Source organism: Fusarium phalaenopsidis (genome assembly GCF_050370095.1).
Source record: "Fusarium phalaenopsidis strain FUZ10S chromosome Unknown contig_32274, whole genome shotgun sequence".
Classification (NCBI taxonomy): domain Eukaryota; kingdom Fungi; phylum Ascomycota; class Sordariomycetes; order Hypocreales; family Nectriaceae; genus Fusarium; species Fusarium phalaenopsidis.
In genome coordinates, this window is record NW_028145419.1 from 8,011 (window position 1) to 34,185 (window position 26,175).

The window sequence follows — 26,175 nt, forward strand, 5'->3', positions numbered from 1 at the left end:
TTATAGCTATTAAGGATTAGAAAATAATAGTAATTATTTAATTACTTAGCTATATATTAATTAAAGTGCTTAAGCCACTTAAGACTAGTCTTATTATTAGTCTAGCTATTTTAGGTTATTATAATAGCCTAATCGCCTAAGAGGTTACTATCCTAGTACTAGTTAGCGAGGTAATATTAGCTAGCACTAATAATAAATAGCATAATTACTTAGCTATTTATATTAATCGCCTAAATAATTATAATCTATTCCCGGTTTCTAAGCTATATTAATTTTAGCTTTCTATACCTATTTATACCTATAATAACTATTTTACTCTAAATTATACCTATTATAAAGCTAGTCTTATTAATATTATAGAAATTATCTAATTAGATATTATACTTTATAATTATATTTACTATAAGTATAAATTAATTATAAATAATAGCTAGATTTTTATACTTAGCTCTCTAGTAGTTATACTTCTAAAAAAAATATATCTTAAGGTCTAGGTATCGCTTAATAAAGTTTAAAGCCTAATACGCGCTAACTAGTAACGCGTCGCGGTCAGTAAGTAATTAATTAGCTATTTCCTTTATACCACGAAGCCGGGGGGGAAATCCTCGCGAATCTAGGTCGAGAATAAAGTAAATAAGGATCTATTCCTCTAGATTAGATAGTCGGCGTGAATTAGGAATAATATTAACTTAGGCTTAGATGCTATTATATCGGTTAAATAGTATTAAATACTTGACTTAGTAGAGCTTTGTGGCACCTCTAAGACTTAGTTTTAGTATATTTTAATGGGCTTAAAGTGTAAGAAGGATTCTAGCCTCTTTATTAAACTATGATATGCTGGGTGGTTAAGAATTAATTAATTAAATAGAGATAATATAGGTTAAGGGATTTTTTATCTGGTTTGCTTGCTGTCTGGCTCGCTATATATGTATGTTATATTAACTATAAATAAACTAATTAGATTAAAAAGCTACTAGCTACTTAGCTAGCTTATAATATAGTAATTAATAAAAGCACTAAGGTTATACTAATATATATTAATTTTAAATTTATATTAGATATTTACTAATAATCCTAAGATGCTATTATTAACCCTAAAGCAATTCTTACTAGCGATTAATTATAAAACCTATATAAAGAAATAAAAATAAAACTTAAATTTATTAGAAATAAGATAATAGCATATACTAATAAGAAAAGAATTAAGGGATTAATCTTCTTAGAGGGAGATATAATTTACCTCGCGATAAAAAATATTAAAATAAAATAATAAAATAAAAAACTTAATTATAAATATATTAGATTATATAAAATTAAGTAAAAAATTTTAAAATATAACTATAAACTAGACTTATTACCTAAGGTTAAGCTCTATTTAATCTTTTATATTTTATTACTTAAACTAATATAATATACTATCTAGGTAAAAATAAGTAAAGAACTAGATATAGAAGTTAAGGGACTAAAAGAGTATATTATTAAAGCTATCCTTAATATAAATAAAATTAATAATAAAATAATATATTTTATTAAATAAAAATACTACCTAGACTTAGAAAATATATAAGAACCCCTAGAATACCTTATTAATACATAGCGCCTTTTAAAGGATTTTTATTAATAATATTAAAAAGAGAAATAAACTCTAGACTAATAATATTTTAATTAATAGTATCCATAGCACCTATAAACTACGCAGTAATTATAGCCTTTAACTCTACCCTCTTAGCCTCCTTTAACTTATCTAGGGATTAAAGACTATAAGAAACCATCTCTATACCCTTAGTATATAACTAATACTTTTAGTAATAGAGATAAGTTAGATAAGCTAAAACCTTATTTACCCTCGCTTAAGCCTCCTAAGCCTCCCGCTATAATTAAAGGAAATCCTCCTTAGTATACTCTTCCTTAAAATCTAAATAATCTAACTCCTTATTAATATAAGTCACTAAAATAATTAGTAAAAAAACCCCATAAATATAAATAAAATTATATATAAGTACCTAATATATTCTTTAATATATTATAAGAATAGCCCTAATAGGTATACTTACTATAGTAATTAGATTTCTTAGGTAAAGCTATATAGTATAGACCTTAGGAATAATAAAAAGAGCATAGCATAATCTAAAAACTAAAGCGGTTAATAATATTACCTAACTTAATAATAACTAAATGCTTTTTTAAAAGAGATAAGCGACTAGATATATTAATAAGAAAAATTTTATAAGTCTAAGTTAAGAATGCATTAATAATAAATATAAGGTTATAAATATAGCCTTAAGGATAAGACTAATAGAGGGGAGATATTATATTATGACCTAGATAAACTTATACTTATATAATAAAAGTTAACCCACCGCGTGAATTAATTACTAGAGGATTATAATAGATTATACTAAGATATTATAATCTATTAGTAATCTAAGGCAAGATCATAATAAATCACGACCTACGGCCTATAATCTATCGTGATCTATCCGTAATAACCTTAGTATATAGATATGCTCACTTATAACTTTCTTATGTATTAGCTACCTTAGCTATTAATATAACTTAGTTATACTTAATACCTTTAAGTATATTACTAGACGTGACTTATAACCTATTACTTAGACTACGCCTAGCACTCTCTGCTAATATAAACCCAGCACGACCGGTTTATCCCTTGGGAAACACACGATCGTCATAATTAGCTCGCAAACTCTTAATAAGCGCTTCCGTCCCTCTAAAGCTAGTAATCGTTTCTTAACCCTATTAGCCTATCTAATTATATATTGAGTCTTAAAATTAAGCTCACCCCTTTACTAGGTATATTATAGAATACGCGTCGCACCGATACGTAGAGGGATATTAAAAGTAAAGATAACTAAAATACCGCCGGAAGCATGCGATTTATTCTGCCGTATCCTCTCGAGATCCTTCGCGCTCTAAGATCATGCCGCCTCCATCGGTTTTGGTCGAGTCTAAGAAGCAGAAAGAACGGGATCGTGGTAGAAAACGGCGTTAATAGTTGCGTCGGCAGGGTTAAGCGCGATAACTCCGGGAAGTTAATAGCTATGGAACCATCCGGCTAGTAAGCCAGGTCTATGACGTAGAGGACGAGATTATTAGCCGTAAGTTAGACTTACCAATCCAAGATACCTCTACCTGCTATTAAACTCATAGTCCCGCATCTTATTAGATCATCCACACGAGCACTCCTATCAAGGCCATCCTGCCACCTCGTCGGCCAGTATTTAGCACCTCCTACAAGAGACCTCTACTTTTTGAGATTCCTCTATCAATAATTATACTCCTCCACGATTATGTCCTCCCATAGCTGCGTCATTGGGCCCTCTAGTGACGCATTCTCCGAGAGATATAAGACAAACGAGCGGTGCGTTTAAAGCCGTCGCTGATTTAACAAGCGCGGGAGAACCGTTGATGCAAGGGTCATCCGAGACGGCAGCTACCGCCGTATCGGGTCTTTTGGATGCAGACAAAGAGGTGCAAGCAATAGTGGGCCGTCTAGGAAGAGACCTAGCCTTATCGGAACGTGACCTCACACGACTCCGCGTCCAAGCCTATCAAGCCCGTCAACATTCATCAAGGATTCTATAGACTGCCTAACCCCAGGATAATGCCCTTTTTTTAAACTAGATTAATTTAGAAAACCAGTGTTCTGCCTAGGATAATCTATATTCTCTATAGAATGATCCGACCTTGCCTGTTTGTTTCTATTAAGGTGACGACGCATAATAGGCAATAAGCGACTGGAGATGAATTAATTTGAGCTCTTTGGCCTCTTTGACGATCTTAACCTTGGACTTTGCTCTCGCTCCGTTTGATACTAATGATCACTACCCCATAGCAGACGATTATTACTGTTCGCTTTTACCTGACCGCTCGATAAGGAAGGACCCAATATTCCCAGCCGCCGACTGAATATAGGTAGATCTTCTATACCTCGATAGCTTTATTAAGGCTCTTCAGGCCATCATCTGATAGGAGGCTTTTTCAGGTTCAGGTTCAGATGAGACTCATGATCATGCACGGTCTCATAGCCTTTAAGAAAGGGCGTGGTTCCTCCAAAATTCATTACCACCGCTCACGACTATCTTTAACGAGCGCTTTGCCCATGAAGCCACCAAATACCTTCACCAATAGAAGGAATTTCTTTCTAATGAACCTGCTGAGCCTTTATCTTTCCATAAAACCGAAGCTACTCTAGAGCGTAGTCTAGCCCATGTCGAACAGCGGTGGGACATCGATAGTATTTGGTTTGGGCCTAAGAGCCTATAGGCTGTCCGCAAACCCGGCATTTTCCGCTTGTCTTTTATGCCGCCGTTCAAACGCAATCTATCCACGGATCAGGTAATCCGGCCGCACGGCCTCGATCTTGCCACTAGCCGACATATTCTGTTTGGATCAGTGAACACATCAGGGGTTCGCTTTGACGTATATCTATTCTTCCCCGAGGCCTCCAAAGCGTCTGCATCACGCAACGGATTGTCTCTGGATCGCCAGAAGGACCTCTACGACAGTATAATCATCCCGGCGGCGTTTAGTAGCATCTCTGATCCTCTCCGCTAAGAACTTCCTAGGTCGTTTGATATTGCCTACGCAAAGTCTCGTTCCTTTTAGGAGCGGCCCGAGATAGGTCAATGGAGAGCAGGAGATGATAGTAGGGCTTGCCACTTACAATATACGCTGCCGACCGACGATCTCGCGCCGTTTTAGAGTTCTATCGTTCAGAAGGCCGATTCTTTTCTTATCCGGACCAAGAGTGGAGAAAGTGTTGCATACTTTAAGAATCCACGGTTGCTCTTTTAGTCCTATGACCTTAAGAATATCTTTGCAATACCAAGCCTTCATGAAACCATGACGCTTATCCACGATACTATCCTTAGCGGCATAGACCCTGAGAAGATGGACCTGCACTCTTGCTGGCTCGATATCGGGACGCGTGACTATGTCCCTAACCAAAAACGCGGCAGCGATAATAGGGTTAAGCCTTTTACACTGCTATGGAAAAGTGATTGCCATCAACACCTACATCGGAGACTTTCTGCAATTGCCCCTGCAATGCCTCTTGCGGCAAGTCACTTCCGCTCGTTTCTCCTTTGAGATATCGGAACGTACCACTCTCGAATCAAGGCGACGGGAGCCGTCACCCCAGGCTGCCCCAGGAGTCGTGAGCCTGCCGTTATCCGTGCCAAGGCATATAACTGCAACAAAGAACTCTTCTTGGTTATGTACAGCAACTATCGTCTTTTCGGGTCTGGATACCTTCCTTTACTAGCGTTCGATGACGAGATGATCGATGATCTCTCTTCTTCTAGTCAGAGTCGCGAACGGGGCACTAGAACGCAGCTGTCCCGTGCCGCAATTCTGAAGGCCTGGAATGCGAATAAGCGATACCTGAGGTCTATATCAGATCCAAAGATGCTATCAAATTATGGGGTTCGAAAAGAGGTCACCTTGCGCTTCGATATCATACTGATGATGTGGGCCAATGGCTATTTCTAGGCTACTCATGAAAGCCACACCGGGCCACTTAATCGGACGGCTCCTCTTGTAGACGAACTCGGTCTTCATTATTTGCCCTTCTAGACGATTCCTACCAAAGAAATAAACGCAATTCTATTTACGCAGGCCGCTCGCTTTGTTCTTCCGCTGGACCACTTATTTTTCCGAGCCGGCACCGGCTTCACTAAGCAACCAGTATAGTCTAACGTAGCAGAGCGTTATGTCTAGAGTATCCTCGGCTTTTACATGGCTTAGATGCTTTATCGACTCTTAGTCCATAGCTTCATTGGTGAGAAAATGCTGTATTACGACTAGTGGATCTGGCTTTCACGCTGGATGGTTCTCAATAGACCCTCTCGGCGTCGTGAGGAGCTACTTAAACGGCAGGGTCTAGGACTAAAAGATATTATAATGACTTCTAGGATGCTATGGATCCCTTCTGCTAAGATAGACTGGCAGCGTGGCTATCTCGTACTTGATATACTTGTTGGCTTATATATTCCGCGTAACCCTTTGTATCCCTGACTCGCCTCGCAGGTTAATATTTAAACCCTGACTATATCTAAAATCACGGTTGATGTGTTTTTTTAGCAATGGCTAAAGGAAGCTCAGGTAGCATTCAAAAGTGATTAGAACTAGGAGGTAGAGGAACTCGTGGAATGGGCATTCTCTCTCGTAGTTAAAGAAATTATAAGAGCGTATTATTAATATATTCTCTTAAAGTTATAATTATACTGGGAATAAGATCATTTAAGACTTAGTTAAGATAAAGTGCCCCCCCTTATATGGTTATAAGAAGGTATGGAGGAATTAGCGGCTAAAGACGGTTAGATTGTGACCGCTTAGAGAATATGGGAAGTTTATGCTAAGGCATGGGCTCTCTATGCTCAGCTCTACTTAGATACCGACCCAGATAAGCTACCCTAAGAGTTACCCTACTAGATAACTACATAAAAGTACGTACCACCTCACGATGGCTAGTCGTCTTTCGTATTCTATTATCTTTTCCACCGACCTAGCCCACCGTCATGGAATCATCTTTACTTCCTTAGACTCTACTAGGCGTTCAAAGAGTCTTAGGAGACAGTTCAGCAATATGCAGGGCCATTCGATCGCCGGTTTCGTCATATAATTGGAGATTATATCATAGTTGCTCTTAATAGTAGTCAGAGAAACGAGGTCGGCACCTATCAATATGATAAGTCTTGGTACCAGGGAAAACCAACATTCTTTAAGATCCAATTTTGGGCGCTATACTTCTCTCTACTAGAAGATAACGTTCGTATTCCATGGCAATGGGTCCGTGACCATGAGACCCGACACCGAGACATCGCACTAGATACGAAGTCCGAGGATATAATAGTAGAATATTTCTACTCCTTAGAAAGGGTGCTTTGTAGATTATGGTGGAAATGCATGTTCGAGACGGATCGCTTATGTAATACCGGACTAGCACGGCGGAGTTTGATCTGCTTGTCTGTCCTTAAGCACTTCTCGAGACTTGTCGGCCCACGATGGTATGCAGAACATGGACGACCCTATCTGCTCCCTTGGCACCTGCCACATTGGGAGGACCGGGAACGAGGAAGAGAGGACTTCTTGCTTCTGCCCATTTCAGCTAGCATCGTCTTAAAGGAGTACGAAGGGACCAAGCACTTTCGACCGACAATACTGCTGCCTACCCGACATAACATGATGTGGTTGCTTAATGTCGTTGAATCCGTCCCCGATCTTTGTGAACGTACTCAGGAACAGATCCGATGGATGGACAAGGTTCTTGACAACAACGAGGGCCAATTCGCTCTTCGCAGTCATCTGAATGCCAAAGCTACAGCCACGGCTGAAAGGGATCAAGCCGATCCACTTCTGCGATGTTTTCTATCACAGACAGAGCCTCCACAAAGGGTTGTTCGAAGTGATGAGTGCGCCTACAACACGGATGGGGGCGAAGAGAATGGTTGCTTCATAGCACTCGACGAGGATGGCCATTGCGACGATGAATCCTCTGAAGAGGCCGATTGAGACCTTCACATATCGTCTAGGGCACGTGCTCTTGACCTCCTCCAGCGCCGAGTTGTATTGGGCTATGGGAGCAAGAAGACAGGGTCAAAGGCGGCGAGCGAGGACGACGATTATTACCCCGTATTTCGGCTCGATTTCGTTAGCATCGTCGGTCTACCGCGTCGGCCGATCTGCCGGTCTAGCCACTTCTTTGACAATATCACAATATCCTTTCGCCACTGGAGTGCCCCATATGCCGCAAAGCATGTGCAGGGCATCGATTTCGACCTAAGCGGCCGTACCTTCCGCATTGCCACCGGCGCCACTCGAGAAGCTTGGTTCATCGTCATGCATCCGAGCCAGAGAGCTGCTGGGACCAATAACCCCCGCCGACGACACGATACAACATATACGAGGACTGCCCTCGTACAGGGCCGTGCTCTGTTACTCGCATCGTACATCAAGGACATCTTCCTTCAAGGTGAGCTCCTTGGTGAAGGTGTTGAGCCGAGGTGGGCCCTCGGAGGCAAGGAGACGCAGATGATTGCCTTTGATAAGTGGGTCGTATTCTAGATACTATTCATAGATAGCTAGACGGAGTTCCTCGAAAGGTTCTCTATAGAAGACGACCCTTTTTAGACTAATTATTAGCCCGCCTTCCACGCGTACGACTATGGCGCCAACATCAACATAGAAGTCAACGAAGGCATAGCGTCTAGAGGGGAACCAGCACTTAGGTTTTCAACACCACAACCAGAAATACTCATCTTATATAGTTTGATTGGGTAGCTAAATACCTCAACAATGTAGAAACGCATTCTTTTTTCTTCAAATCTATGTTGCTGTTGTATCACACGGTTGAACTCAGTGACCTCGAAAGCCGTCGGAGAACAGAGCGCGGTAGAGCGTTACAATTTCCTATTCTGGGTTAGTAACCTTTGTTGTGAGCGTTACATTTTCCTAATAAAGTTAGCACACTTTCACACCCCTGAGACCTCTGTCAGACGATTGGCTCCACAGGGATCATTGATGGCACCAGTCAATTGATGAGAATTATCTAAAGAACAAAAGAAATTGAACAGCCATGTGTTCGGGTACAGCTATTTAAGCTCATGTCGTTAGGATTGGAATCCTTGATGCGACAAGTTGGATGTGAAACCGGATATACAACCCCAAAGTACGGGCCGCGTTTCATATCCAGTCGCACGAACCTAGTGGTGATATGCGTCACTTAGTTTAGCACCTACTATACTACATGATTGGAACCACCAGTCCATAGGAATCCTTCTCAAGTAGGTCGCTACTGTCGATAGCCAAAGAATACAGCAAGACTATTAGCACTGACCGGTAAATCAACAGGTCGTCTAGAGGATGCTGGTTTGTATAGGGCCGCACAAAAACTTGGCGTGGTTCCTCCTCTTCGTCCCCGTCTCTTTCTCGTTGGTGCTGCCTTTCTTCTGTTTCCCAAAGATTGTAAAGCTTCTGAATAGATTCCAAGAGTTCTTGTCTGGCTGTTTCACAGTTGAGGTGCTTGTCACTAGTCTCTCCTTGGAAAAGGTAAACTTGGCTGTTGGAATCTTGAAAAGCTTGCCTAAAATCATAGAGGTTCTCTGCCAAGTCACCGGAAACGAAGTTAGAAACTTCGATATGGCTGTTGCGGTAGCCTACACTTTCATTGTTGTTGATCATTTCTTGTGTTGCGTTGCCGATAACGCTCAGTGTCATCTGCCTGCAAAAAGCGATCTTGGCGTCCTTTAGCCAGATGTCGATGGAGGCCAAAACGACATTTGTTGAGAAGATTGCCGAATATCAAGCACAGATCTTCAACGCGTCCAAGTTTCGTGCCATTGGTACCTTGAAGGATGCCAGCCTCGATGCCGATTCTAAATTGGAACTCGGACATTTTGTTGCTGCCATGTTGGTCTGGGGTCCGCGCTATGACTTTGATATCCCTCGAGGGCCATTTCGTTCCAGCTACGACTGGCTCAAGTCGATCATCTCTGTTATCATTGAAGCTCAAAAGAGAGTGATAGGCGAAGACTCAGACTGGAGCTCGGACTCTGACCCAGATTCGGATTCATCCTCTGACTCGGATTCAGACGATAGCCCAGGCTCATCCTCCGACTCCAACTCCGACTCCGATTTTAGCTCAGGCTCTAACTCCAGCTTAAACTCCGACTCCAACTTAAACTCAGACTTCAGCTCTGACCCAGACTCACCCCCGGAATCATCCTCAGACGATAGCTCAGATTCAGATTCAGACACAGATTCAGACTCGGGGGACAAGGACTACGCCAGGTGCAGCCTGAAAGTGGCTAAGATGCTCCTCGATCTGCTTCCTGACATCTTCCCCAAAGTCCTGAACCCGCCAGAGCGAACAGTACTGCTGCACGATGACCTTTCTCTGAGCAACATCTTGGTCGACGACGATGGAGCTATCACAGCTATCTTAGACTGGGAATGCGTCTCGGCGGTGCCTATCTGGGCCACTACGCATATGCCCCAGTTCCTCGTTGGGGTGGACCACGAAGAAGAGCCGGATCGCGATTGCTACATGGACGCTGATCCAGAGATGGAGGCTCAAGACCGAATTCTCGAAGGCGACTATTATCTCGAAAGCGAAGGCAAGAACCCCCTCTACTGGGAGCACCTCATGGAATATGAGCAGACAAAGCTCAGAAAGGTGTACTCGGACCGTTTGTCTGAACTGTGTCCTGCATGGGCAGAGGCAGTTGCCGATTGCGGGCTGAAGAGGGATTTCTATGAGGGGGCCTTGCGCTGCGACGGAAGTTGGTTGTTGCGCAATGTTGCCGACTGGGTTCGGGCTGTCAATGATGGAAAATACCCGACAATGGCCGAGATGATGGAACCGGGCCGTACGTAGATGCTCCTTGTGTCCTGATTTTCTTTGTTTTGTGTGGCATGTTTTTGTAAATGTGTGATTTTTATGGTAGAACGTAGGTAACGTAGGCAAGTCAGATTGTTAGTCACACTACGGAGAGTTTTAGTACGAAAAGAATAAAAAAAACGTAGTCTTTATTCATTGCTCTTGATGAACGCAGCTAGTTTCCATGGAAAAGATTGCATCATGTACCTACAATATGCAACTCTTCAACTCCTCATCAAAGCTCCTTAATCTCCTTCGATCTTTCCTTACTTTCAACCAGCTTCTCAGAGTCCAGCTTAATATCCCCGTCAAACACGCTGGCGATGGCCTCAAGACTTCGGCCAGATGTCTCTGGGAAGAGGAAATAGACACAGGCAACTTCAATGCACAGCCAGCCTACATAAACTCCGTAGTACTTCCATGCCAAGGCCTGGAGACCGATGGGGTTGACAAAAGAGTTGACGAATCCTGCTCCCTTGCCAAAAAACATGAGAACCGAAAACCCCTTGGCTCGGATGGGATAGGGCAAGATCTCGACGGGATATGAGTAGAGTAGAGCGTTGAAGGCAAAGTTGAAGAATGCGTAAAAGATGAAGAGCATCGCCAGAACACCGTGACCAGCGGCTTTGTTGCCTCTTTCGTTGAACAGGCCCGCACAAAGAGTCTGGCTGCTGAACACGAGGAGCATACCGACAACGGAAATCATAAACTGTGTTCGACGCTTGAGGCGACCTGAAGCAAAGGCGGAAGCCACAGATGTGAGCCAGTTGAAGATCATCAAGCAACCGTTGATGATGTTGGTGTGTCTGGCATTCGTGATTCCAACCGTTTCGAGGACTCGGACCAGATAATACGAAACAAGACCGTTTCCGGACCATTGGGAGAAGAGGCCCAAAAGAACGATAACAAGCAGGCGATGACGGTTGCCGGGGGTTTTGAGCAGAGATACCCATCCGGTAGCGTTCGCAAGTTCCGCTTCAATGACACCACGCATCTGGCGATACTCCAACTCGACAAACTCGGAGGAGGCATCTCCATTAGCGTGGTACTTGATCAAGATCTCCCTTGCTTTTTCGGCTTGTCCCTTTGCTATGAGGAAGCGTGGAGACTCTGGGAGGAACCAGATACCCAAGATCTGGACAAGAGCTGGCGCGGCTTGCAGATAAGACGGGATTCGCCATGCCCAGTTGTTGGGGATCCTGAATGTTCCAAACGTTGTCCATGCAGCAGCTATGGCTCCAAGATACCAGGAAGTCTGGTACAAAGACGTAGCGACTTGCCGATCCTTGGGATGGGCCAACTCGCCGATGAGCATGGGAGCGTAGGTGTTGGCAAAGACAAGACCGAAGCCAATGACGAAGCGAGAGATCAAGAACATGGAAACTGTCAAGATGAATTAGTAAGAAGAATACTAACGGATACCATTTCTGGTTTCTTCTTACTGTGAACGCATGCGCCTTGAATGACACCTCCGATCAACATGATCACTGCTCCAAGAAATATGCCCATACGACGACCCCAGCGATCACCAACGACGCTGATGAAAGGCGTTGCAACGATGCACCCAAGGCCTAGAATTGCATTCAGAAGGCCGAGAATACTGCCGCGGGGACTGTTGAAATCTGATGGTTGAGCCGAAGCTGTCAGCCTGACTGTTTCTCGTTGGAGCTGAACAGGGTGAACTTACAAGAATCCCAAGCTGGTACTGCTTGAAGACCGCTCATCATCGCCCCGTCAAATCCTAGCGTTACAGCAGGGACAAGACATCCAGGGATCATGAGGAGATAGAGCTTGAACAAGTTGCGGCTTTGGTAGAACGGCGGCGCATGATGGGCGAGTTCCTGGATGCGCTGATCCAGCTCCTCGACTGTTTCATGACCAGTCGCAGAAACATTAACAGAGCTTGCCTCTTTGCTTTGTGAGGACGCCATGGCGGTCTTGATTGAATAAGATGATCAAGTGTTGAAGGCCGTGTGATGGTGAGCTGATGATCCTCTTGCTGTGGGAGGTTGCTTCAACTTATACACGACGTGAAGTGACAACCTTGTGAAGTCTCGCTTGTTGGTTCAGATCGCGTCATCCCTCCCAGTTGATGAGAGCAGATTAACCTCCAACGCGTTGACTGTTGAAAGAAGCTATAGTTCAATGCGTGGCGCGGGGAGAGCATTCGATCTATCGGCAAACTTGACCAGGCTGGATCTTGAATAGCGGTCTGGGATTGGCTAGACAAGGTTGGCCTGCGAGATGATGCCATTCATCCCCGGATCGCGATCGTCTGCCCACTTCGCGGCCCCTCAGCTTGAGCCAATCAATGCACCAAGACTCCGAAAGGACTCCGAAGCTTCGGCCGGTGAACCAATGGCTGGTCGCCCACGCCGATCACAGTTCGGAGAGCCAAGAATCCACTTGTTCAGGCTCCACGGGCCTATTTCCGCGCTCGGTAACGAATTGCAGGGTTGCATTTAGAGGGAACATGTACGAATGGGATGTGTTGCAAGGGCATAAGAGGGGAAGACGCCGCCGAAATGACCGATCTCGGTTCACCACACCGCATCCTCCACAGCTCGCCACAATGAGTCCCGATTCTCTTCACAAGATTCTTTCATCTCTCACGCTTGAGGAAAAGATAAGTTTCCTTTCGGGTGTTGACTGGTGGCGCACCCCAGTCATACAAAAGGACGGGGTCTTTGTACCCCATATCAAGGTACCTCTTTGTTCTCAGTTTGTCAAACATGGACACAAATTGACATCCTTTATCTCAGTTCACTGATGGGCCCAACGGTGCCCGGGGAGAAAGCTATGTGTCTGGTATCAAGGCTGCATGCTTCCCATGCGGGACATGTCTCGGCTCGACATTCGACACGTCAATCCTGGAGAGAATCGGCACCGCGATCGCAAAAGAAGCAGAGACAAAGTCTGCAAATGTCCTTTTGGGTCCAACCCTCAACGTGATCCGTTCACCGCTAGGAGGCCGAAACTACGAGACCTATAGCGAGGATCCTCTCGTTCTGGGTCATCTGGCAGCTGCTTATGTCCGTGGATGCCAGTCGACGGGCCGTGTCGCGGCAACTCCAAAGCACTTTGTGGCAAATGATGCTGAGAATCAACGGACGACACTAAGTGTCGAAGTTGAGGAGCAAGTGTTGAGAGAGATTTACCTGAAGCCATTCCAGCTGGTGTTGAAGCTCTCAGACCCCTGGTGCATCATGTCAAGGTACTTGATCTCGAGTGATTAACGTTGCTGTTCGTATTTGCTAACTGTTGATCTGTGTAGCTACAACCGGGTTCGGGGAACCTATGTCGCTGACAGTGACGAGCTCATCAACGGCACCTTGAGAGAAGAATGGGGCTTCCAAGGGCCCGTTATCTCAGACTGGATGGGAACTTACTCCGTTGCACCTGGCATAAATGCTGGTGTCGACATCGAGATGCCCGGTCCACCGAAATGGCGCACCCCGGACGCGGTGTTGAAGCTTGTTCGGCAGGGCAACATTTCTGAAGAGGTTATCAACAAGAGCGTTCTGCGCATTCTCAAGTTGGCTTATCGGCTCGGTCGATTCGAGAACCCCGAGGAGCCTCCCGAGCGCGCGGTTGAAGACCAGGCTCGCGATAATCTTATCAAAGAAGCCGCAGCAGATGGAATCGTCTTGCTCAAAAACGCTGGAGACATCTTACCCATACCCCAGAGCTCAACTGTCGCATTGATCGGTCAGCATGCGAGCTCCGTTATTCTCGGAGGTGGAGGAAGTGCCCGAGTCGATGCTTTGCATGCGATTACTCCAATCGAAGGATTCAAAAGGCTCGGCTACGACACCAGGACGGCGGCCGGAGTGCCTGTCTTTGGAGCTGTTCCGCATGCTGATCCCGGATTTATCTTTCCTACCGATCAGTCGCAACACTCGGAACTTCCTGTTCGGTTGGAGTGGTTCAACGGCTCCGTGATTGGCGAGAATCTCGTTCACGAAGAGTTCCGCCCTCAAGCCGAGTACATGATCAAGGAACAGTGGCCAGAGTATCTTGACAAGCTCAAGTACTGTACACGAACCACATTCGATCTGGTGGCACCTTCAACAGGCAACGCAATCTTGTCGGTCATCAGCACAGGACGAGCGAGATGCTATATGAACGATCAGCTGGTCTTTGAAAGACCACAAGAGACCAAACTGCGACCCGAGTCTTTCTACTTCTTTAAAAAGCAGCTGGAGAGACGTTTCACCCATCACGTGGAAGAGGGTCATCGTTACAATATCAGGCTCGAGTCTTGGGCTTGCGACCCTGATATCTTGGCTGGACCGCCTTTGTTTGGAAAGATGTTTCAAGGAAGCTCCATTCGCTTCCATGAGGAGATCAACTTGCAAGCCTCATTGAACGATGCAAAGGCGGTGGCGTCAGAAGCCGAGTATGCTGTGGTCTGCGTCGGAACGACCAACGAGATTGAGTCGGAGGGCTTCGATCGGGACACGATGGACCTCACACCGGAACAATACGACTTGATCAAGACAGTTGCCTCTTCAAACCCCAAGACGGTGGTTGTAAACTTTTCGGGCGCACCTGTTGGTCTTTCGCAGATCGTCGACGCCGTTCCTGGAATTGTCCAGGCTTGGTTCCCCGGACAAGAAGCAGGGCTGTCAGTTGCAGCCGTTCTCTCTGGGCAGGTGAACCCTAGTGGTAGACTGCCGCTGACATGGCCACGCAAGCTTGAAGATAACCCATCGTTTGGAAATTTCCCCGCTGGTCCTGATGACATTCTTCGATATGAAGAGGGGCTTGACGTGGGCTATCGGTGGTATGATCAAGAGAGCAAGCCTGAGCCTTTGTACCCATTCGGCTTCGGACTTTCCTACACACGCTTTGAGGTTTTCGACGCTGAGATCCAAGATGGAAGACAGACACTGGGCCTTGAAGAGGAGGTCGTGGTTAGAGCTAGAGTCTCAAACGTTGGCCCTCGACGAGGCAAGACCGTAGTCCAGTTTTACGTGTCTGCACCTCACGATAGTTCAATCCCTGGACTTTTACGGCCTGTAAAGGAGCTACAAGCATTTGAAAAGGTTGAGATTGAGCCAGGGGAGACGCAAATTGTCGAGGCGCGCCTGGACAAGTATAGTGTGAGTGTCTATGATTCGGCTGCAGGCAGATGGCATGCGGAGAAGGGGGTGTATACGGTCCACATCGGCTTATCAAGCGATCAAGCACATACTGAAGTGTCATTCTCAGTACCAGACACCTTTACCTGGATAGGCCTATAGAAATGGTAACTTGGTACTTAAACGCATCTGTCTTGTGATGCAGAGGTAGATCAGGATGATTAAATATGTGCCACTCACTCATCTGAGTCATCTGGATCCAACGACCGAAGCCGTGTGATTTCCATGATGTTTTCTCACAGGTTGGCATTCGCCAGCTGTTCTCACGCGCTAGCTACCTAGACACTGTCGTACACGAGGTACGTAGGATGGCGTGCTCCGCAAACCGCATGTCGCCATGGGTACTAATCTCTTCTTCGCAGTCCGTCTTCTCAACGAGGGCAGATACTTGTGATCCCTCACCACTTGCCCAAGATGCCGCGGAGAGCGTGTTATACGTGCCGGTAAGCGAAGAATATGCCCAGGCTGAATCAAGTGGTGATAATAGTTGACCAGTGAGTCAAGGTCTAGCAAGGTCCGCTGTAAAGTCCAGGATGGTAGAACCGGCTGCGAAAGATGTGTGGCGAGAAAGCTTCACTGCTCCTACACGCCCAAATCCCAGTCTTCATCCCGCTCAGATGTAATCCCCAGTTCCCCATGGGCGCCGGCAGAGCAAAGCGTATTTGAGCCTCCTCCGATGAAACAAGCTAACCAAGACTATCGGATGGAACGTGGGACTCTGGGGCTAGACGTTGGAAAAGGCCGCCCAGAGGATCTCCTCAGAGAGGGAGAGTTTACTCACTCTCTAATACTCCTGTATTTCAGCAACTTCAGCGATATTCACTTCATGTTCGACGAGGAGCTATTCCTTGCCGACTTTTCCACCAGCCAGATCCCCAAGGTTATCCTCTACTCCATCATGGCTCTGAGCATTCGGTAGGTTTTATACTGGCACATAATTGATGCTCACTCGCTCTTACACATATCCAAGGTTCTCAATGGCGCCATTCACCGAAGATCTACCACCGTGTCATAGGGGGGAGCTTCTTTTTAAGCACGCCCGAAGCCTCCTTGTCGAAGACTTTGATTGGCCGTCTGTTCCGACAATCCAAGCTTACCTCTTGCTGGGTACCTATAAACTAGTGTTTGGCGGCTCAAGACAAGCATATGTGTTTCTTGGTTAGTCAAACTCATCTTTAATCTGCCAACTAACTGACTTCCCCAAGGCTTCGCGGCGAATATGCTCAGAGCTCTGAGACTACTGGATATCAGTGAGGGCGAGCCATCTGTGTCTGTGGAGACACACCGACGGCTCATTTGTACCATGGCACTAATGGATAGACTGATATCCTTTCCACTCAGGCTGACACCGCACTTTTCTCGCCGAGACAAGATTCCCCATATGCTGCACGACGATGAGTTTCTAGCCTTGAAGCGAGGCAGAGCAAGTCAGACTTTAGGAGCTCATTCAAATGTCAAAGTTGTCAGTGTGTCTCAGGAAGTCATGTTCCTTTCAGAGATACTAGCTGAGCTTTATGAGCTGTTCCATGATGGCCAGGATGACGTGAATCAAGTTCTGTCCAAGTTCACCCGTCATTCAGCAACAAGAAGTGCCAACCTTCTTTGGATTCCCTCAAACATCTCTCATCACTTACGCCACGATACCCTTCGGCAGTTTGCATACATGCACCTGCTATATCACCATATCGGCCAACTAGTCCACTTTAAAGCCCTCAGGCCAACTTCGACCCAAAGTCAAGCACAGAGAGAGTCAGCTGCAGAATGCCACCGCCATGCCAACTCAATTGCAGTAATTGTCGAGACTCTATGGGACCGGGCCGGCTTTGATCTACACAACTTTTCTGTCGGCAAGATTCTTACCACGGCGGTTGTGGTATATGCTCATGCTCTCCTGGAAGCTTCTACAACCGAGGCAATTCAACAACTACACGATCAAATAACCATTCTGACGGGTTGCATACACCGCATTCAGAACCATACGCGAATGTTCATATGGGTAGTAAGCAAAGTTGACCTTGAAAGAGTTTCGTATGTCGCTAACGGAGTTATAAAGCATCAACACTTGGAAACGTTTGTAAACATGTTCAGTCGCGACAAGTCGATCTGGGCAAGAATGTTCAATGACAACCCTCATCTTCTGCGCCAGATGCTATATCTTGGGAGCTACTACGAAAAGTTTGACCCGCGGACTGCAGGTAAGCATCCGACTTGCTTTCTGGATTCACAACGACGAACCCTAACGACTTGAGCAGGGCGCCGAATAGGGATCGAGGCACTGTTAGAGTCAACGTGAGAATAACATGTGTGGATACAACTTTGTGGCACTGCTAGAAAAACAGAATAAAGGAAATAACTTGATAGGAATATACCTTGTTTGCGAGTTATTTAGTGGGTAGGTTTGAAACGGGGGAGTAATAGCTCGCGGTTCCCTTACTCCCAACTGTCAACCTGTCTAGAACTCAACATTATCGGACTTGCCTTGATGATTTTCAAGATTTTTAAAGAGGCAAGATCGGTCCTGGCAGTGCGAGGGATGATTTAGACATTGATTTGATACGGCACGGCACTCGGTGAGCTGGCTAAGCATATCCGATGCGGAGGTAAGGGAGCCTGGGCCATGCAGGAGTCATCAGAATGTATTTCAACATCACCACATTGGCTGTTATTCGATGCATGGAAGTAATTATTAGTACACGTCGCAATAGTTATAATGCATCTATCTAAAAAGGACAAGTCCCAAAGTAACCAAATCAAGAATGGCTACAAATGGGTGGTTTCAAAAAGATGTGAAAGGGGCAAGAGTGGACGTTCCCTTGGGCTCAGACTCTTGGCTTGACCTCTAAGCCTTTGATGTCGGCTTGGTCTTCTTCTTCGGTTCGTCTGCTGGCTTGACCTTCTTTGCTTGTCGGGGTTGCTGAGCCGCCGCCTTTCTCGTTCTCGTCACTGCCCCCTTTGTGTTCCTGCTGACTTGTTTTCCGACATTTCTCCAGTCGAAAAGAGATGGGTCGTATGGTGCATCCTGGGTCATGTACACGAGGGCACCTTCGTAGTTTAACAAAGGGAGGAAAGGCCCCTGCCTGCCTGGACGCGGCCGAAGACGGTCGTACACCGAGGGCCCGTAGTTCGTCTGTCCATACTCTCGGATGCTCCGCCCATTGATGCCCCTGTAAGCGACGAGTCGGCAAGGTTTCTGTCGAGATTTGGGGAAGTTGGCCCACCAGTTCCACTCTCCAATCACCTGATACTGGAAGCAGTACAAGTCCCAGGCCGCCATGCTCGCGAATGCCCAGCGTGGTTGAAGCCCTTCCTCAGGACCCCAGATGTGTGGGATTGTCCAGGCGTGGCTGAAGTCGACGAGCGTACCGTTGATGTACTGCTGGTACTTGAGGTCGCGAACAACGATGCCACATTTGTGTAGCTCCTTGAGGTCGCGTAGCATTTTAGGAAACTTGGTAGGCCGTAACCACCCCCCCTCCTTCTGGGCTTTTTCATTATGAGCCGGGAATCCTCCCGGGACCCAGTCCTTGACGATGGCCATGAGTGGCTCTTCGGGGTCCAGGTGCTCCAACAATTGGGCTCCAGATGTTGATCTGAGATTAGGACAGTTGTCGAGTGCAATCTTGAACTGTTCTTCCACCTGCTCATTCAGATACACCGGCATGTAGCCATACACACGAACGGCAAGATCCTCGCGGCCCACTTCCTTCAACCTCCCAAACACGCGACACTCGTTGTTGAAGGACGTGGTGTAAAGAACCAAGGTCTCGATCAACGAGTCAGACCAACCGTATCTCTCTTTATGGTTATAATCCTCTCCGTCTTCGTATGGATCTTCTTGGAGGGGGCACAGATGCGCACAAGGCTGGGTGGTTCCCTCGGAGTGGAACTGGGGTTAGGAGTTAGCCGATATCTGGGGCGAAGTATGGGGACGGCACAAACTAACAATCTTGATGGCATACAGCTTTCCGTCAATCTCAGCTTTGACAGTGGCACCGTGGGTCCCCACGCCGGCGATGTCCAGAAACTTGAAGTCATGGGCAAGGAGGTCATCGGTGAAGCATTCGAGCTTCGGACCCTCGCAATCAGGGAGGGGCTTGAGGGTAGGCATGTCGAAGGGTCAAAATAGAAAGAAGGTAATAGATAAGAGCAAGGGCCGTCTTGTATGATGGTCAAGTGTAATTAAGTAGTTTCGTTCGGTACAAGAAGTTGATGAGGTAGAGTTGGACAGGCGGTTGTTTTAAGGATAGATGATGAACCATTCAACTTTCCATAAGCAGCAAGAGCAAACAAAGGATGGGAAAAGTTAGCCCGTTCACCTCGGTATCTATTTGACGTCATCTCACATCCATCCGGGTGGAAACAAAGCAACAAAGGCTGAGCATTAACCAACGTGTCGAAAGCTAGCTAGAATGGACTAGAGGGCAGCTTTGACTTGAGGCTTGTCTTTGCAGCGTTGCAGCTCAAAGGGCTGTTAAAGGCTGCCGATAAATCATGCAAGCGCCGGTTAGAGGACGCCTTTGCAGATGCTTCGTGTTCTTTGTCTGTCAATTTGGTGACGTTTCCAAAAAAAAAAAAAAAAAAAAAAAAGCCCCTTTGTGGTGGATGCTTTATATGCCTCTGTCACTGCAAGTTGGCCCGGCCGCTGCGGTAGGCTAGAACAAAGCAGAGAGGACCCAAAGAGTGCGTCTGCTAATAAGCGTCTTCTTTTTTTAGTGTAGCTAGTGGCTTCTTTTGGAGACTTCATTAAGAACAGTCCAAAGGGTACCAGTTTAAAGGATACATCTGGATGGCTGTCGGCGCCTTTTGTTTGTCTCCCTTGTTGCGTCAAATGCTTGATTGAATACCTGACAGCAAGGCAACCTGGCCCTCGGCAGCTCACAGCAACGTAGCTATGTGGCCCCTCAAGTGGATAAGGCCGGCCCGTGGGTTTGAAGACTTTCAGCTTTGCACAGGTCAGAAGCAAAGGTAAAACAAGGAGGCCAGACACATGACACTGGTTCGGGGAGATTTCCATGCTAGACCTTGCCTACGTAGGGAATGCTGGCAAGACGCAACTCTTTGAGTTTCTAGCACTTTGTGTGCCTGTCACAAGGCAACTCTCGTCTTGAGAGGCACAGAGTAATGTCTCAAGCATTGTGCTTCACCTCTAGTTGATGATGGGTCAGACTATGGAGGTGGTCTGAGTATAAAATACCTAGTTTCAGCTCCATCCTAGACGCTCACCTCATGATCGCATCCTTGTCAATTCTTCTCGCGCAGTCCCCAGCCCTTCTTCCTGTCTTGGCCGTAACGTCATCCCCCGGAACACCATGGCGTTCAACATTTTTGCACTCATCCCTTCCATCATGTTTCCCTGGGCTGCCCCTTTCGAGTCCCTGCAGGCCATACTCACCAAGACCAACCCGCCGATTCGGGACGAGTCGAGTCCACCGAGGAACGTACGACGAGGCCAGACTGCGGTCTCCGTCGACAGTTTCGAAGTGACCAAATGGACCGAATTCAACTTGGAAACGCTTATGGAGGCGTACGGAGACATCCTGAGCGAACAAGTTCGGGTCAAGAACCACGCACCAACGCAGCTGCCTAGCATCAGATACCTTGCTGATCTCAAGACAGTTGCGCAGACCTGTATTTTCCCTACTCTTCAGTACACCACAGAAGCGGGTGCTCGTCACATTGGCATCCGGCAGGAGCGTCATCTGCCAACCTTTGACTTTCGCCCCTCACTTCGCCTTCCAGGTGACCAGACTTGCTATCCGACATTCGCCTTGTGCTCCGGCAATGAGAAGGCACATATGGTTGGCTGTGTCCAGTCTGCTAAGCAGTGGCACTCGAGTGACCTGCTAGGAACTTCGATGACTGCCAAGCGCCCAGTCGGCCGGCTCATCACATGCTGCAACAATGCAAACACCCGTTACGGTTTTGTTTTCGCCAGTAGCGAGGTTGTTGTTATTCGTCTCTCTACAAACAACACAGCGAGACCTTTCCAAGTTGAATGACAGGCTATTCCGTGGGACGCATCTGGGGAGAACGTCCTCACGGTGAACCTTGGACTCTGGTTCTTGGCCATGATGAGCTTGAATGACGACCATTGGCCAATTTGCCGCTCGACTGAGCTCGTTCCGCTCAACGCTTGGTCAAGATCTGTGGGACCGGACGGCCAAGTTGTTTACAAGCACCATATTTCGATGCGCAAACGCTTCGATCTACCAGCGAGCGCAGTTTACACTGAAGTCTAGGCATTTGGCTGAAGCATCACGCATTGCCCTTACACGTGAGGCATTGGAGCGTCATGGGATGTTTATGCCCTAGTATGGGTCTCGATCCCCTCCTTGGAGAGACGTACACTCAAGTTTCCTTTTTCTGTGGATGTTTCTTGGGACAGTTGTGTCCATCACCCCAAACACCATCCCCAATCATATGATATCTCCTTTCAACACTTGCTACTTGTATTTCTTTGGAGTTAGACCTGGAATTGCATGATAGACAATGGACTTTTCTTTTGGGCATGTTCTAGTAAGTTGACAATAGCGCTGAAACAAAGTTGACCTTGTGAAATGGGTGTCCGGATCTAACGTGGGAGTAGGATGTCTTGTGGCAAGCCGACATAAACAGTCTGTAGAGCTCTGGCATCAACTCTGATGGACCGGGAAATTCTTCGAATGACGGGCTGTTGTGGTATCTAGCTCGAGAGGTTGGCTTAACATATCCGGGCGGCGCCGAGGTCATGGCAATCCTATGGGTAATCTGAGGTTTGGGGCATGGGGACATCCTGGGTGACCACAATGGGGCCCTCTGCGACAATGGCTTCCTTCATCTGGATGGATAGCTTGAGGGGGTTGCTTGAGTGGTATCGGATTTGAGCAGAGAGATGTGGAGGGTTATAGAAGGCGGAGGGTTAGTTATGGGCTGACACAAGTGCTCTGTGGAACCTTGGTTAGTCCGTTAGGTAATATTATGCGAAATCAGGCGTGATAACAATATCGTGTCAGAAATATCGCGCTCGCTACTATGTCTAGCAATCTATGTATTTGAGATGAGTCCATTGCAGAAATGCCATTACAAACCCTCCAAAAACGTTAAAATCGTGCCCCCTTCCGTCCCTCGAGCAATAGAACCGCACAAATGACAGTTCATATGTCGATTTCCATCATTTAAAACGTGCGAAGGGGCCGCAAGTTTAGTCCAATTCTGTATCAAGGGTGACGGACGGCGTCGCCTGGCCAGACATGCAGTGCAGTATCTTTCTTTCAGGCTTCAGGCTTTTGGCCATAGACGGTAGTTCTAGATTGAATGAGTATCCTGTCTTGGAATGAGTGAGAATAAGTCAACTTACACCAGCACATAGGAATGAACATCCCGGCTCAGAATCTCCTTGCGCATATCCACCAAGAACATCTGCGCCTTCTCATACTCCCACTATCACAACAACATTAGCTCAACATCTAATATGCCAAGTATAAAGTCTAACTTACGCCCAAAAGCTCAGTCAAGCTGCGAATAGAGAATCCTTCAAGACCCTGCAGCAGAAACTGTCGGTTCCAAGCACCCCACTGCTTGAGATGCTTGTCCTTTGGCCAGGTACCGATTGGAACCTTGACCTTGTCTTCGGTGATGTTGGTGAAGCCGGCTTCTTTGAAGGGGTCGACTGGATTCCAGAAGAATGGCCTGTTGATCTTTTCGCCGACCTCGTTGAAGATCTTCACCCACGTCTTGAGGGGGGATTCGGGGGTAAGGGTCTCGTCATCGGATCTGGCGTCGCCCCATAGCTCGACATGTTCTACCCAGCCGCCAGGCTTAAGGTGCCTACACTATAATTAGACAAAGCCAGTATGGTATTTTGCGTGATAGATCAACCCACTTCTGGACTTTCTTCAGGAGCTCGGTCCAGTCCGGCACAGTGCCTGTCATGTAGCGAATATGGATCAAGTCAAACTTGTTCTCTGGAAAGGTCCAGTCCTTATTGATATCGTCCACCTCGAACTTGCAGTTAGGAGGGACAAAGTTTGGCTGGATAGGCGACAGGTCGACACCAACAACCTCGGCGCCTGGGTGTAAGTCTGCCATTTCGCTAGAAAACGTCAACTGGGACTCTCTTAAGAAGAGCGGGCTATGGTGAGAACCTACATGGCCCAGATACCGGTACCGCAGCCGATATCTAGAACATCCTACTTCTCGTCAGTCGTGACAAAATTTGAGTTAAGCAATCCAGAACAGACCTGTGGGTGGTCACCGATAGGAGCTTTATAAAGTTTACCGTCGAGAACAATCCGGAATAGCTCATGACTAACTCCAAGTTAGATGAAGGCCAACATGCGCACTTTAAAGAGATCTCACATCAAGTCTTCAGCCTCTTGTTGACGATCATCATTGGGTCCCCTATTTCAAGTTAGAATAAAGAACCAAGTTCCTTTGTATTCTGGATGCTCGCCAGTAGGTGCCATCTCCGTACGAATGGTATCTTCTGCCATTCTCCCATTTATAGTCGAGAATAGAAGACCTCAGCGATTCGGTATCGGTGACCGCACTTATACGCCATATTAGAACAGGCACAGCAAAAATCGCATCTCCAACATCCTCTTACCCCACAGAGTAAGCCGAATCGCTATCCGTGTCCTGCGCAATAAATCGCGATCAGCCAACATGAACCCAAGCGGGGAATCATGCAGATGCTTGGCAGGGTTGAACCAACAGCCTCGATATTGTCATCAGCGTGCGGAGCCGCCGCCGCTTCAGGGCTCTCGGGCGACCTGGGAGATGACTTTGGAGGCGATTTAGGAGACGACATGGTTTGTTACCAACAATCAGAGCGGTTCCGGGAGTTTGGTCGACGGGCTGCAAGAGGGGGAGAAGAGTGACGTGGGCGGGGGATGCGAGGGGGTGCGTGTTATCACAAATGATGTGACAAAGAAAGTCACGTGCAGACAAGACTCCCTGGTCTTTTATTTTATTCAGGAGTTGGGCTGAAATGACGGTGAAGGGAGGGATCGTCGCTGGCAAGGGTTTGTAACTCGCTTCGATTAGGGCAAACTGCGAGTTTCTTTCCAAAAGTCGAAATGCAATTTGTCGAATGATTCAGCCACTAGAGAACTCTGCTACCTTGTAATCAACGCTCAGATCTATCTCATTTGCCTAGTAGCCCGCCGTCAACCACGAGAACCTCGCCTGTCACGTATTGAGCGGCATCGCTGCAGAGAAACACAGCAGGTCCAGCGTAATCAGCGGGTGTGCCCCATCTCCCAGCAGGGCAGCCAGTTATCGCAGCGGCTGTAATCTCTGCATTCGGTCGCAATGCAGTGTTCCTATCAACACCCAAATCAGCACATTTATTCTTACAAAGCACAATGAAAGGCCGTTCCTACATATCTGTAGCCACATATCCTGGCGCGATGGCGTTGACTTGAACGTTGTGCTTTGCCCACTCGTTGCTCAGAGCCTTTGTCAACTGCGATACTCCACCCTTTGAAGATGAGTACGGAGCGTAGTTTTCACCGCCTATAAAACTATTGATGGAAGCGATGTTGACGATTTTGCCTGATCGTCGAGGAACCATGTGTCGCCCGGCTGCCTGGCAGAGAAAGAATAGTGCCTTGAGGTTGACATCCATCACCTGCTGTCTGTAAGTTTGAAAATGCAATGGGGTGATGCTGGTCCTTGCGGCATCCCATTCTTCCTCCGATACCGACAGGACCTCTTTTCTCTTCAAGATACCCCCACAGTTGACGAGGATATCGATTCGTCCTTCCATGGCATCCAGTGCTTGCTGAAAGACACCCTTGACCGCGTCCATGTCACCCAGGTCGCACGAAACAATCTCTGCTCTTGCCCCTCTATCCCGAATGGCATCAGCTGTGTCAGTATTGGTCGTATCACGTTGGGCGATGCAGACTGAGGCTCCCACATCAGCCAACGCAATGGCAATAGCGGCCCCAATGCCTCGTGATCCTCCCGTGACAAAGGCGTTTTTGCCGCTGAGAGAAAAGAGGTCGAGAGCTGGGATTTGAGGTGTTAGTTCCGCTGCCAGCGTCGACATAATGAAAACTTGTACTTGTCTAGAAAACTGTGTCTTTCGCTCGAGTAGACAGGGTCTTAATTCATTTTCTTTTTCTTATTTATTCTTCTTTTATACATGCAGGCTCCTCAATCCTCACGATGGCTCCCGAGACAATTCCGGCTTTAGAACCCGACTGATTAATCATCCTTCGGCTTCCAAGCCGATAGATAATCGCAGATAGGTAGTTTGAGTCCAGAAAGGCTCTACGATAGGGATGAGATATCATCACAGCGCCGGGACAGCGCAGACAGAACAAGTATGAGCGACAAAATTGGTACAGCATGTGAGGTGATTAGTGGTGTCAATCTCTAGGTAGGGAATGAGCCCGCCTCTGGAGGCTGGAGCAAGAAGTGCCTACAGGCGACTAGTAACATCTAGTGAAGAGAGTATCGAACAAGTTTTCCAGACAGGTCCCCTATTTATAGCTTTTCCATAAAGAGTTTGCCCTGGAAATTATTGAACACAGACAAAAAAGACTCATCATGGTCTCATTCTGATGACAACATGGCTGACTCCTTTTGATGCACGATGCTGACTACCCAACAGCCACCGACCGGAGTAGTCCGTCTCTCCCCGGC

At 46.8% G+C, this 26,175-nt stretch overlaps 7 protein-coding genes across 7 annotated transcripts; 3 read left to right on the forward strand and 4 right to left on the reverse strand.

The window, feature by feature from the left end:
* Positions 1-9,280: 9,280 nt before the first annotated feature.
* LRP88_00113 (uncharacterized protein) lies at positions 9,281-10,396 on the forward strand (the record flags this gene model as incomplete). The annotated part of the gene is made up of 1 exon (XM_083236833.1): positions 9,281-10,396. One exon carries the CDS (start codon positions 9,281-9,283, stop codon positions 10,394-10,396), a length of 1,116 nt encoding a protein of 371 aa, XP_083107202.1.
* A 238-nt stretch (positions 10,397-10,634) lies between these two features.
* Positions 10,635-12,330, reverse strand: LRP88_00114 (uncharacterized protein; the record flags this gene model as incomplete). The annotated part of the gene is made up of 3 exons (XM_083236834.1): positions 10,635-11,782; positions 11,842-11,970; positions 12,117-12,330. The coding sequence occupies 3 exons, from the start codon at positions 12,328-12,330 to the stop codon at positions 10,635-10,637; spliced, it is 1,491 nt and encodes a 496-aa protein (XP_083107203.1).
* Positions 12,331-12,971: 641 nt separating this feature from the next.
* On the forward strand, positions 12,972-16,797 carry LRP88_00115 (glycoside hydrolase superfamily; the record flags this gene model as incomplete). Its single annotated transcript, XM_083236835.1, has 6 exons — positions 12,972-13,103; positions 13,162-13,613; positions 13,674-15,504; positions 15,826-15,842; positions 16,348-16,458; positions 16,749-16,797. The coding sequence occupies 6 exons, from the start codon at positions 12,972-12,974 to the stop codon at positions 16,795-16,797; spliced, it is 2,592 nt and encodes an 863-aa protein (XP_083107204.1).
* A 1,585-nt stretch (positions 16,798-18,382) lies between these two features.
* Positions 18,383-19,651, reverse strand: LRP88_00116 (uncharacterized protein; the record flags this gene model as incomplete). The annotated part of the gene is made up of 2 exons (XM_083236836.1): positions 18,383-19,429; positions 19,487-19,651. The coding sequence occupies 2 exons, from the start codon at positions 19,649-19,651 to the stop codon at positions 18,383-18,385; spliced, it is 1,212 nt and encodes a 403-aa protein (XP_083107205.1).
* Positions 19,652-20,888: 1,237 nt separating this feature from the next.
* Positions 20,889-21,542, forward strand: LRP88_00117 (uncharacterized protein; the record flags this gene model as incomplete). The annotated part of the gene is made up of 1 exon (XM_083236837.1): positions 20,889-21,542. One exon carries the CDS (start codon positions 20,889-20,891, stop codon positions 21,540-21,542), a length of 654 nt encoding a protein of 217 aa, XP_083107206.1.
* A 1,251-nt stretch (positions 21,543-22,793) lies between these two features.
* On the reverse strand, positions 22,794-24,331 carry LRP88_00118 (class I SAM-dependent methyltransferase; the record flags this gene model as incomplete). The annotated part of the gene is made up of 10 exons (XM_083236838.1): positions 22,794-22,827; positions 22,880-22,962; positions 23,019-23,349; positions 23,405-23,614; positions 23,671-23,711; positions 23,763-23,829; positions 23,881-23,922; positions 23,975-24,070; positions 24,128-24,159; positions 24,236-24,331. 10 exons carry the CDS (start codon positions 24,329-24,331, stop codon positions 22,794-22,796), a joined length of 1,032 nt encoding a protein of 343 aa, XP_083107207.1.
* Positions 24,332-24,667: 336 nt separating this feature from the next.
* LRP88_00119 (uncharacterized protein) lies at positions 24,668-25,576 on the reverse strand (the record flags this gene model as incomplete). The annotated part of the gene is made up of 3 exons (XM_083236839.1): positions 24,668-24,845; positions 24,906-25,153; positions 25,205-25,576. 3 exons carry the CDS (start codon positions 25,574-25,576, stop codon positions 24,668-24,670), a joined length of 798 nt encoding a protein of 265 aa, XP_083107208.1.
* Between the last annotated feature and the right edge of the window lie 599 nt (positions 25,577-26,175).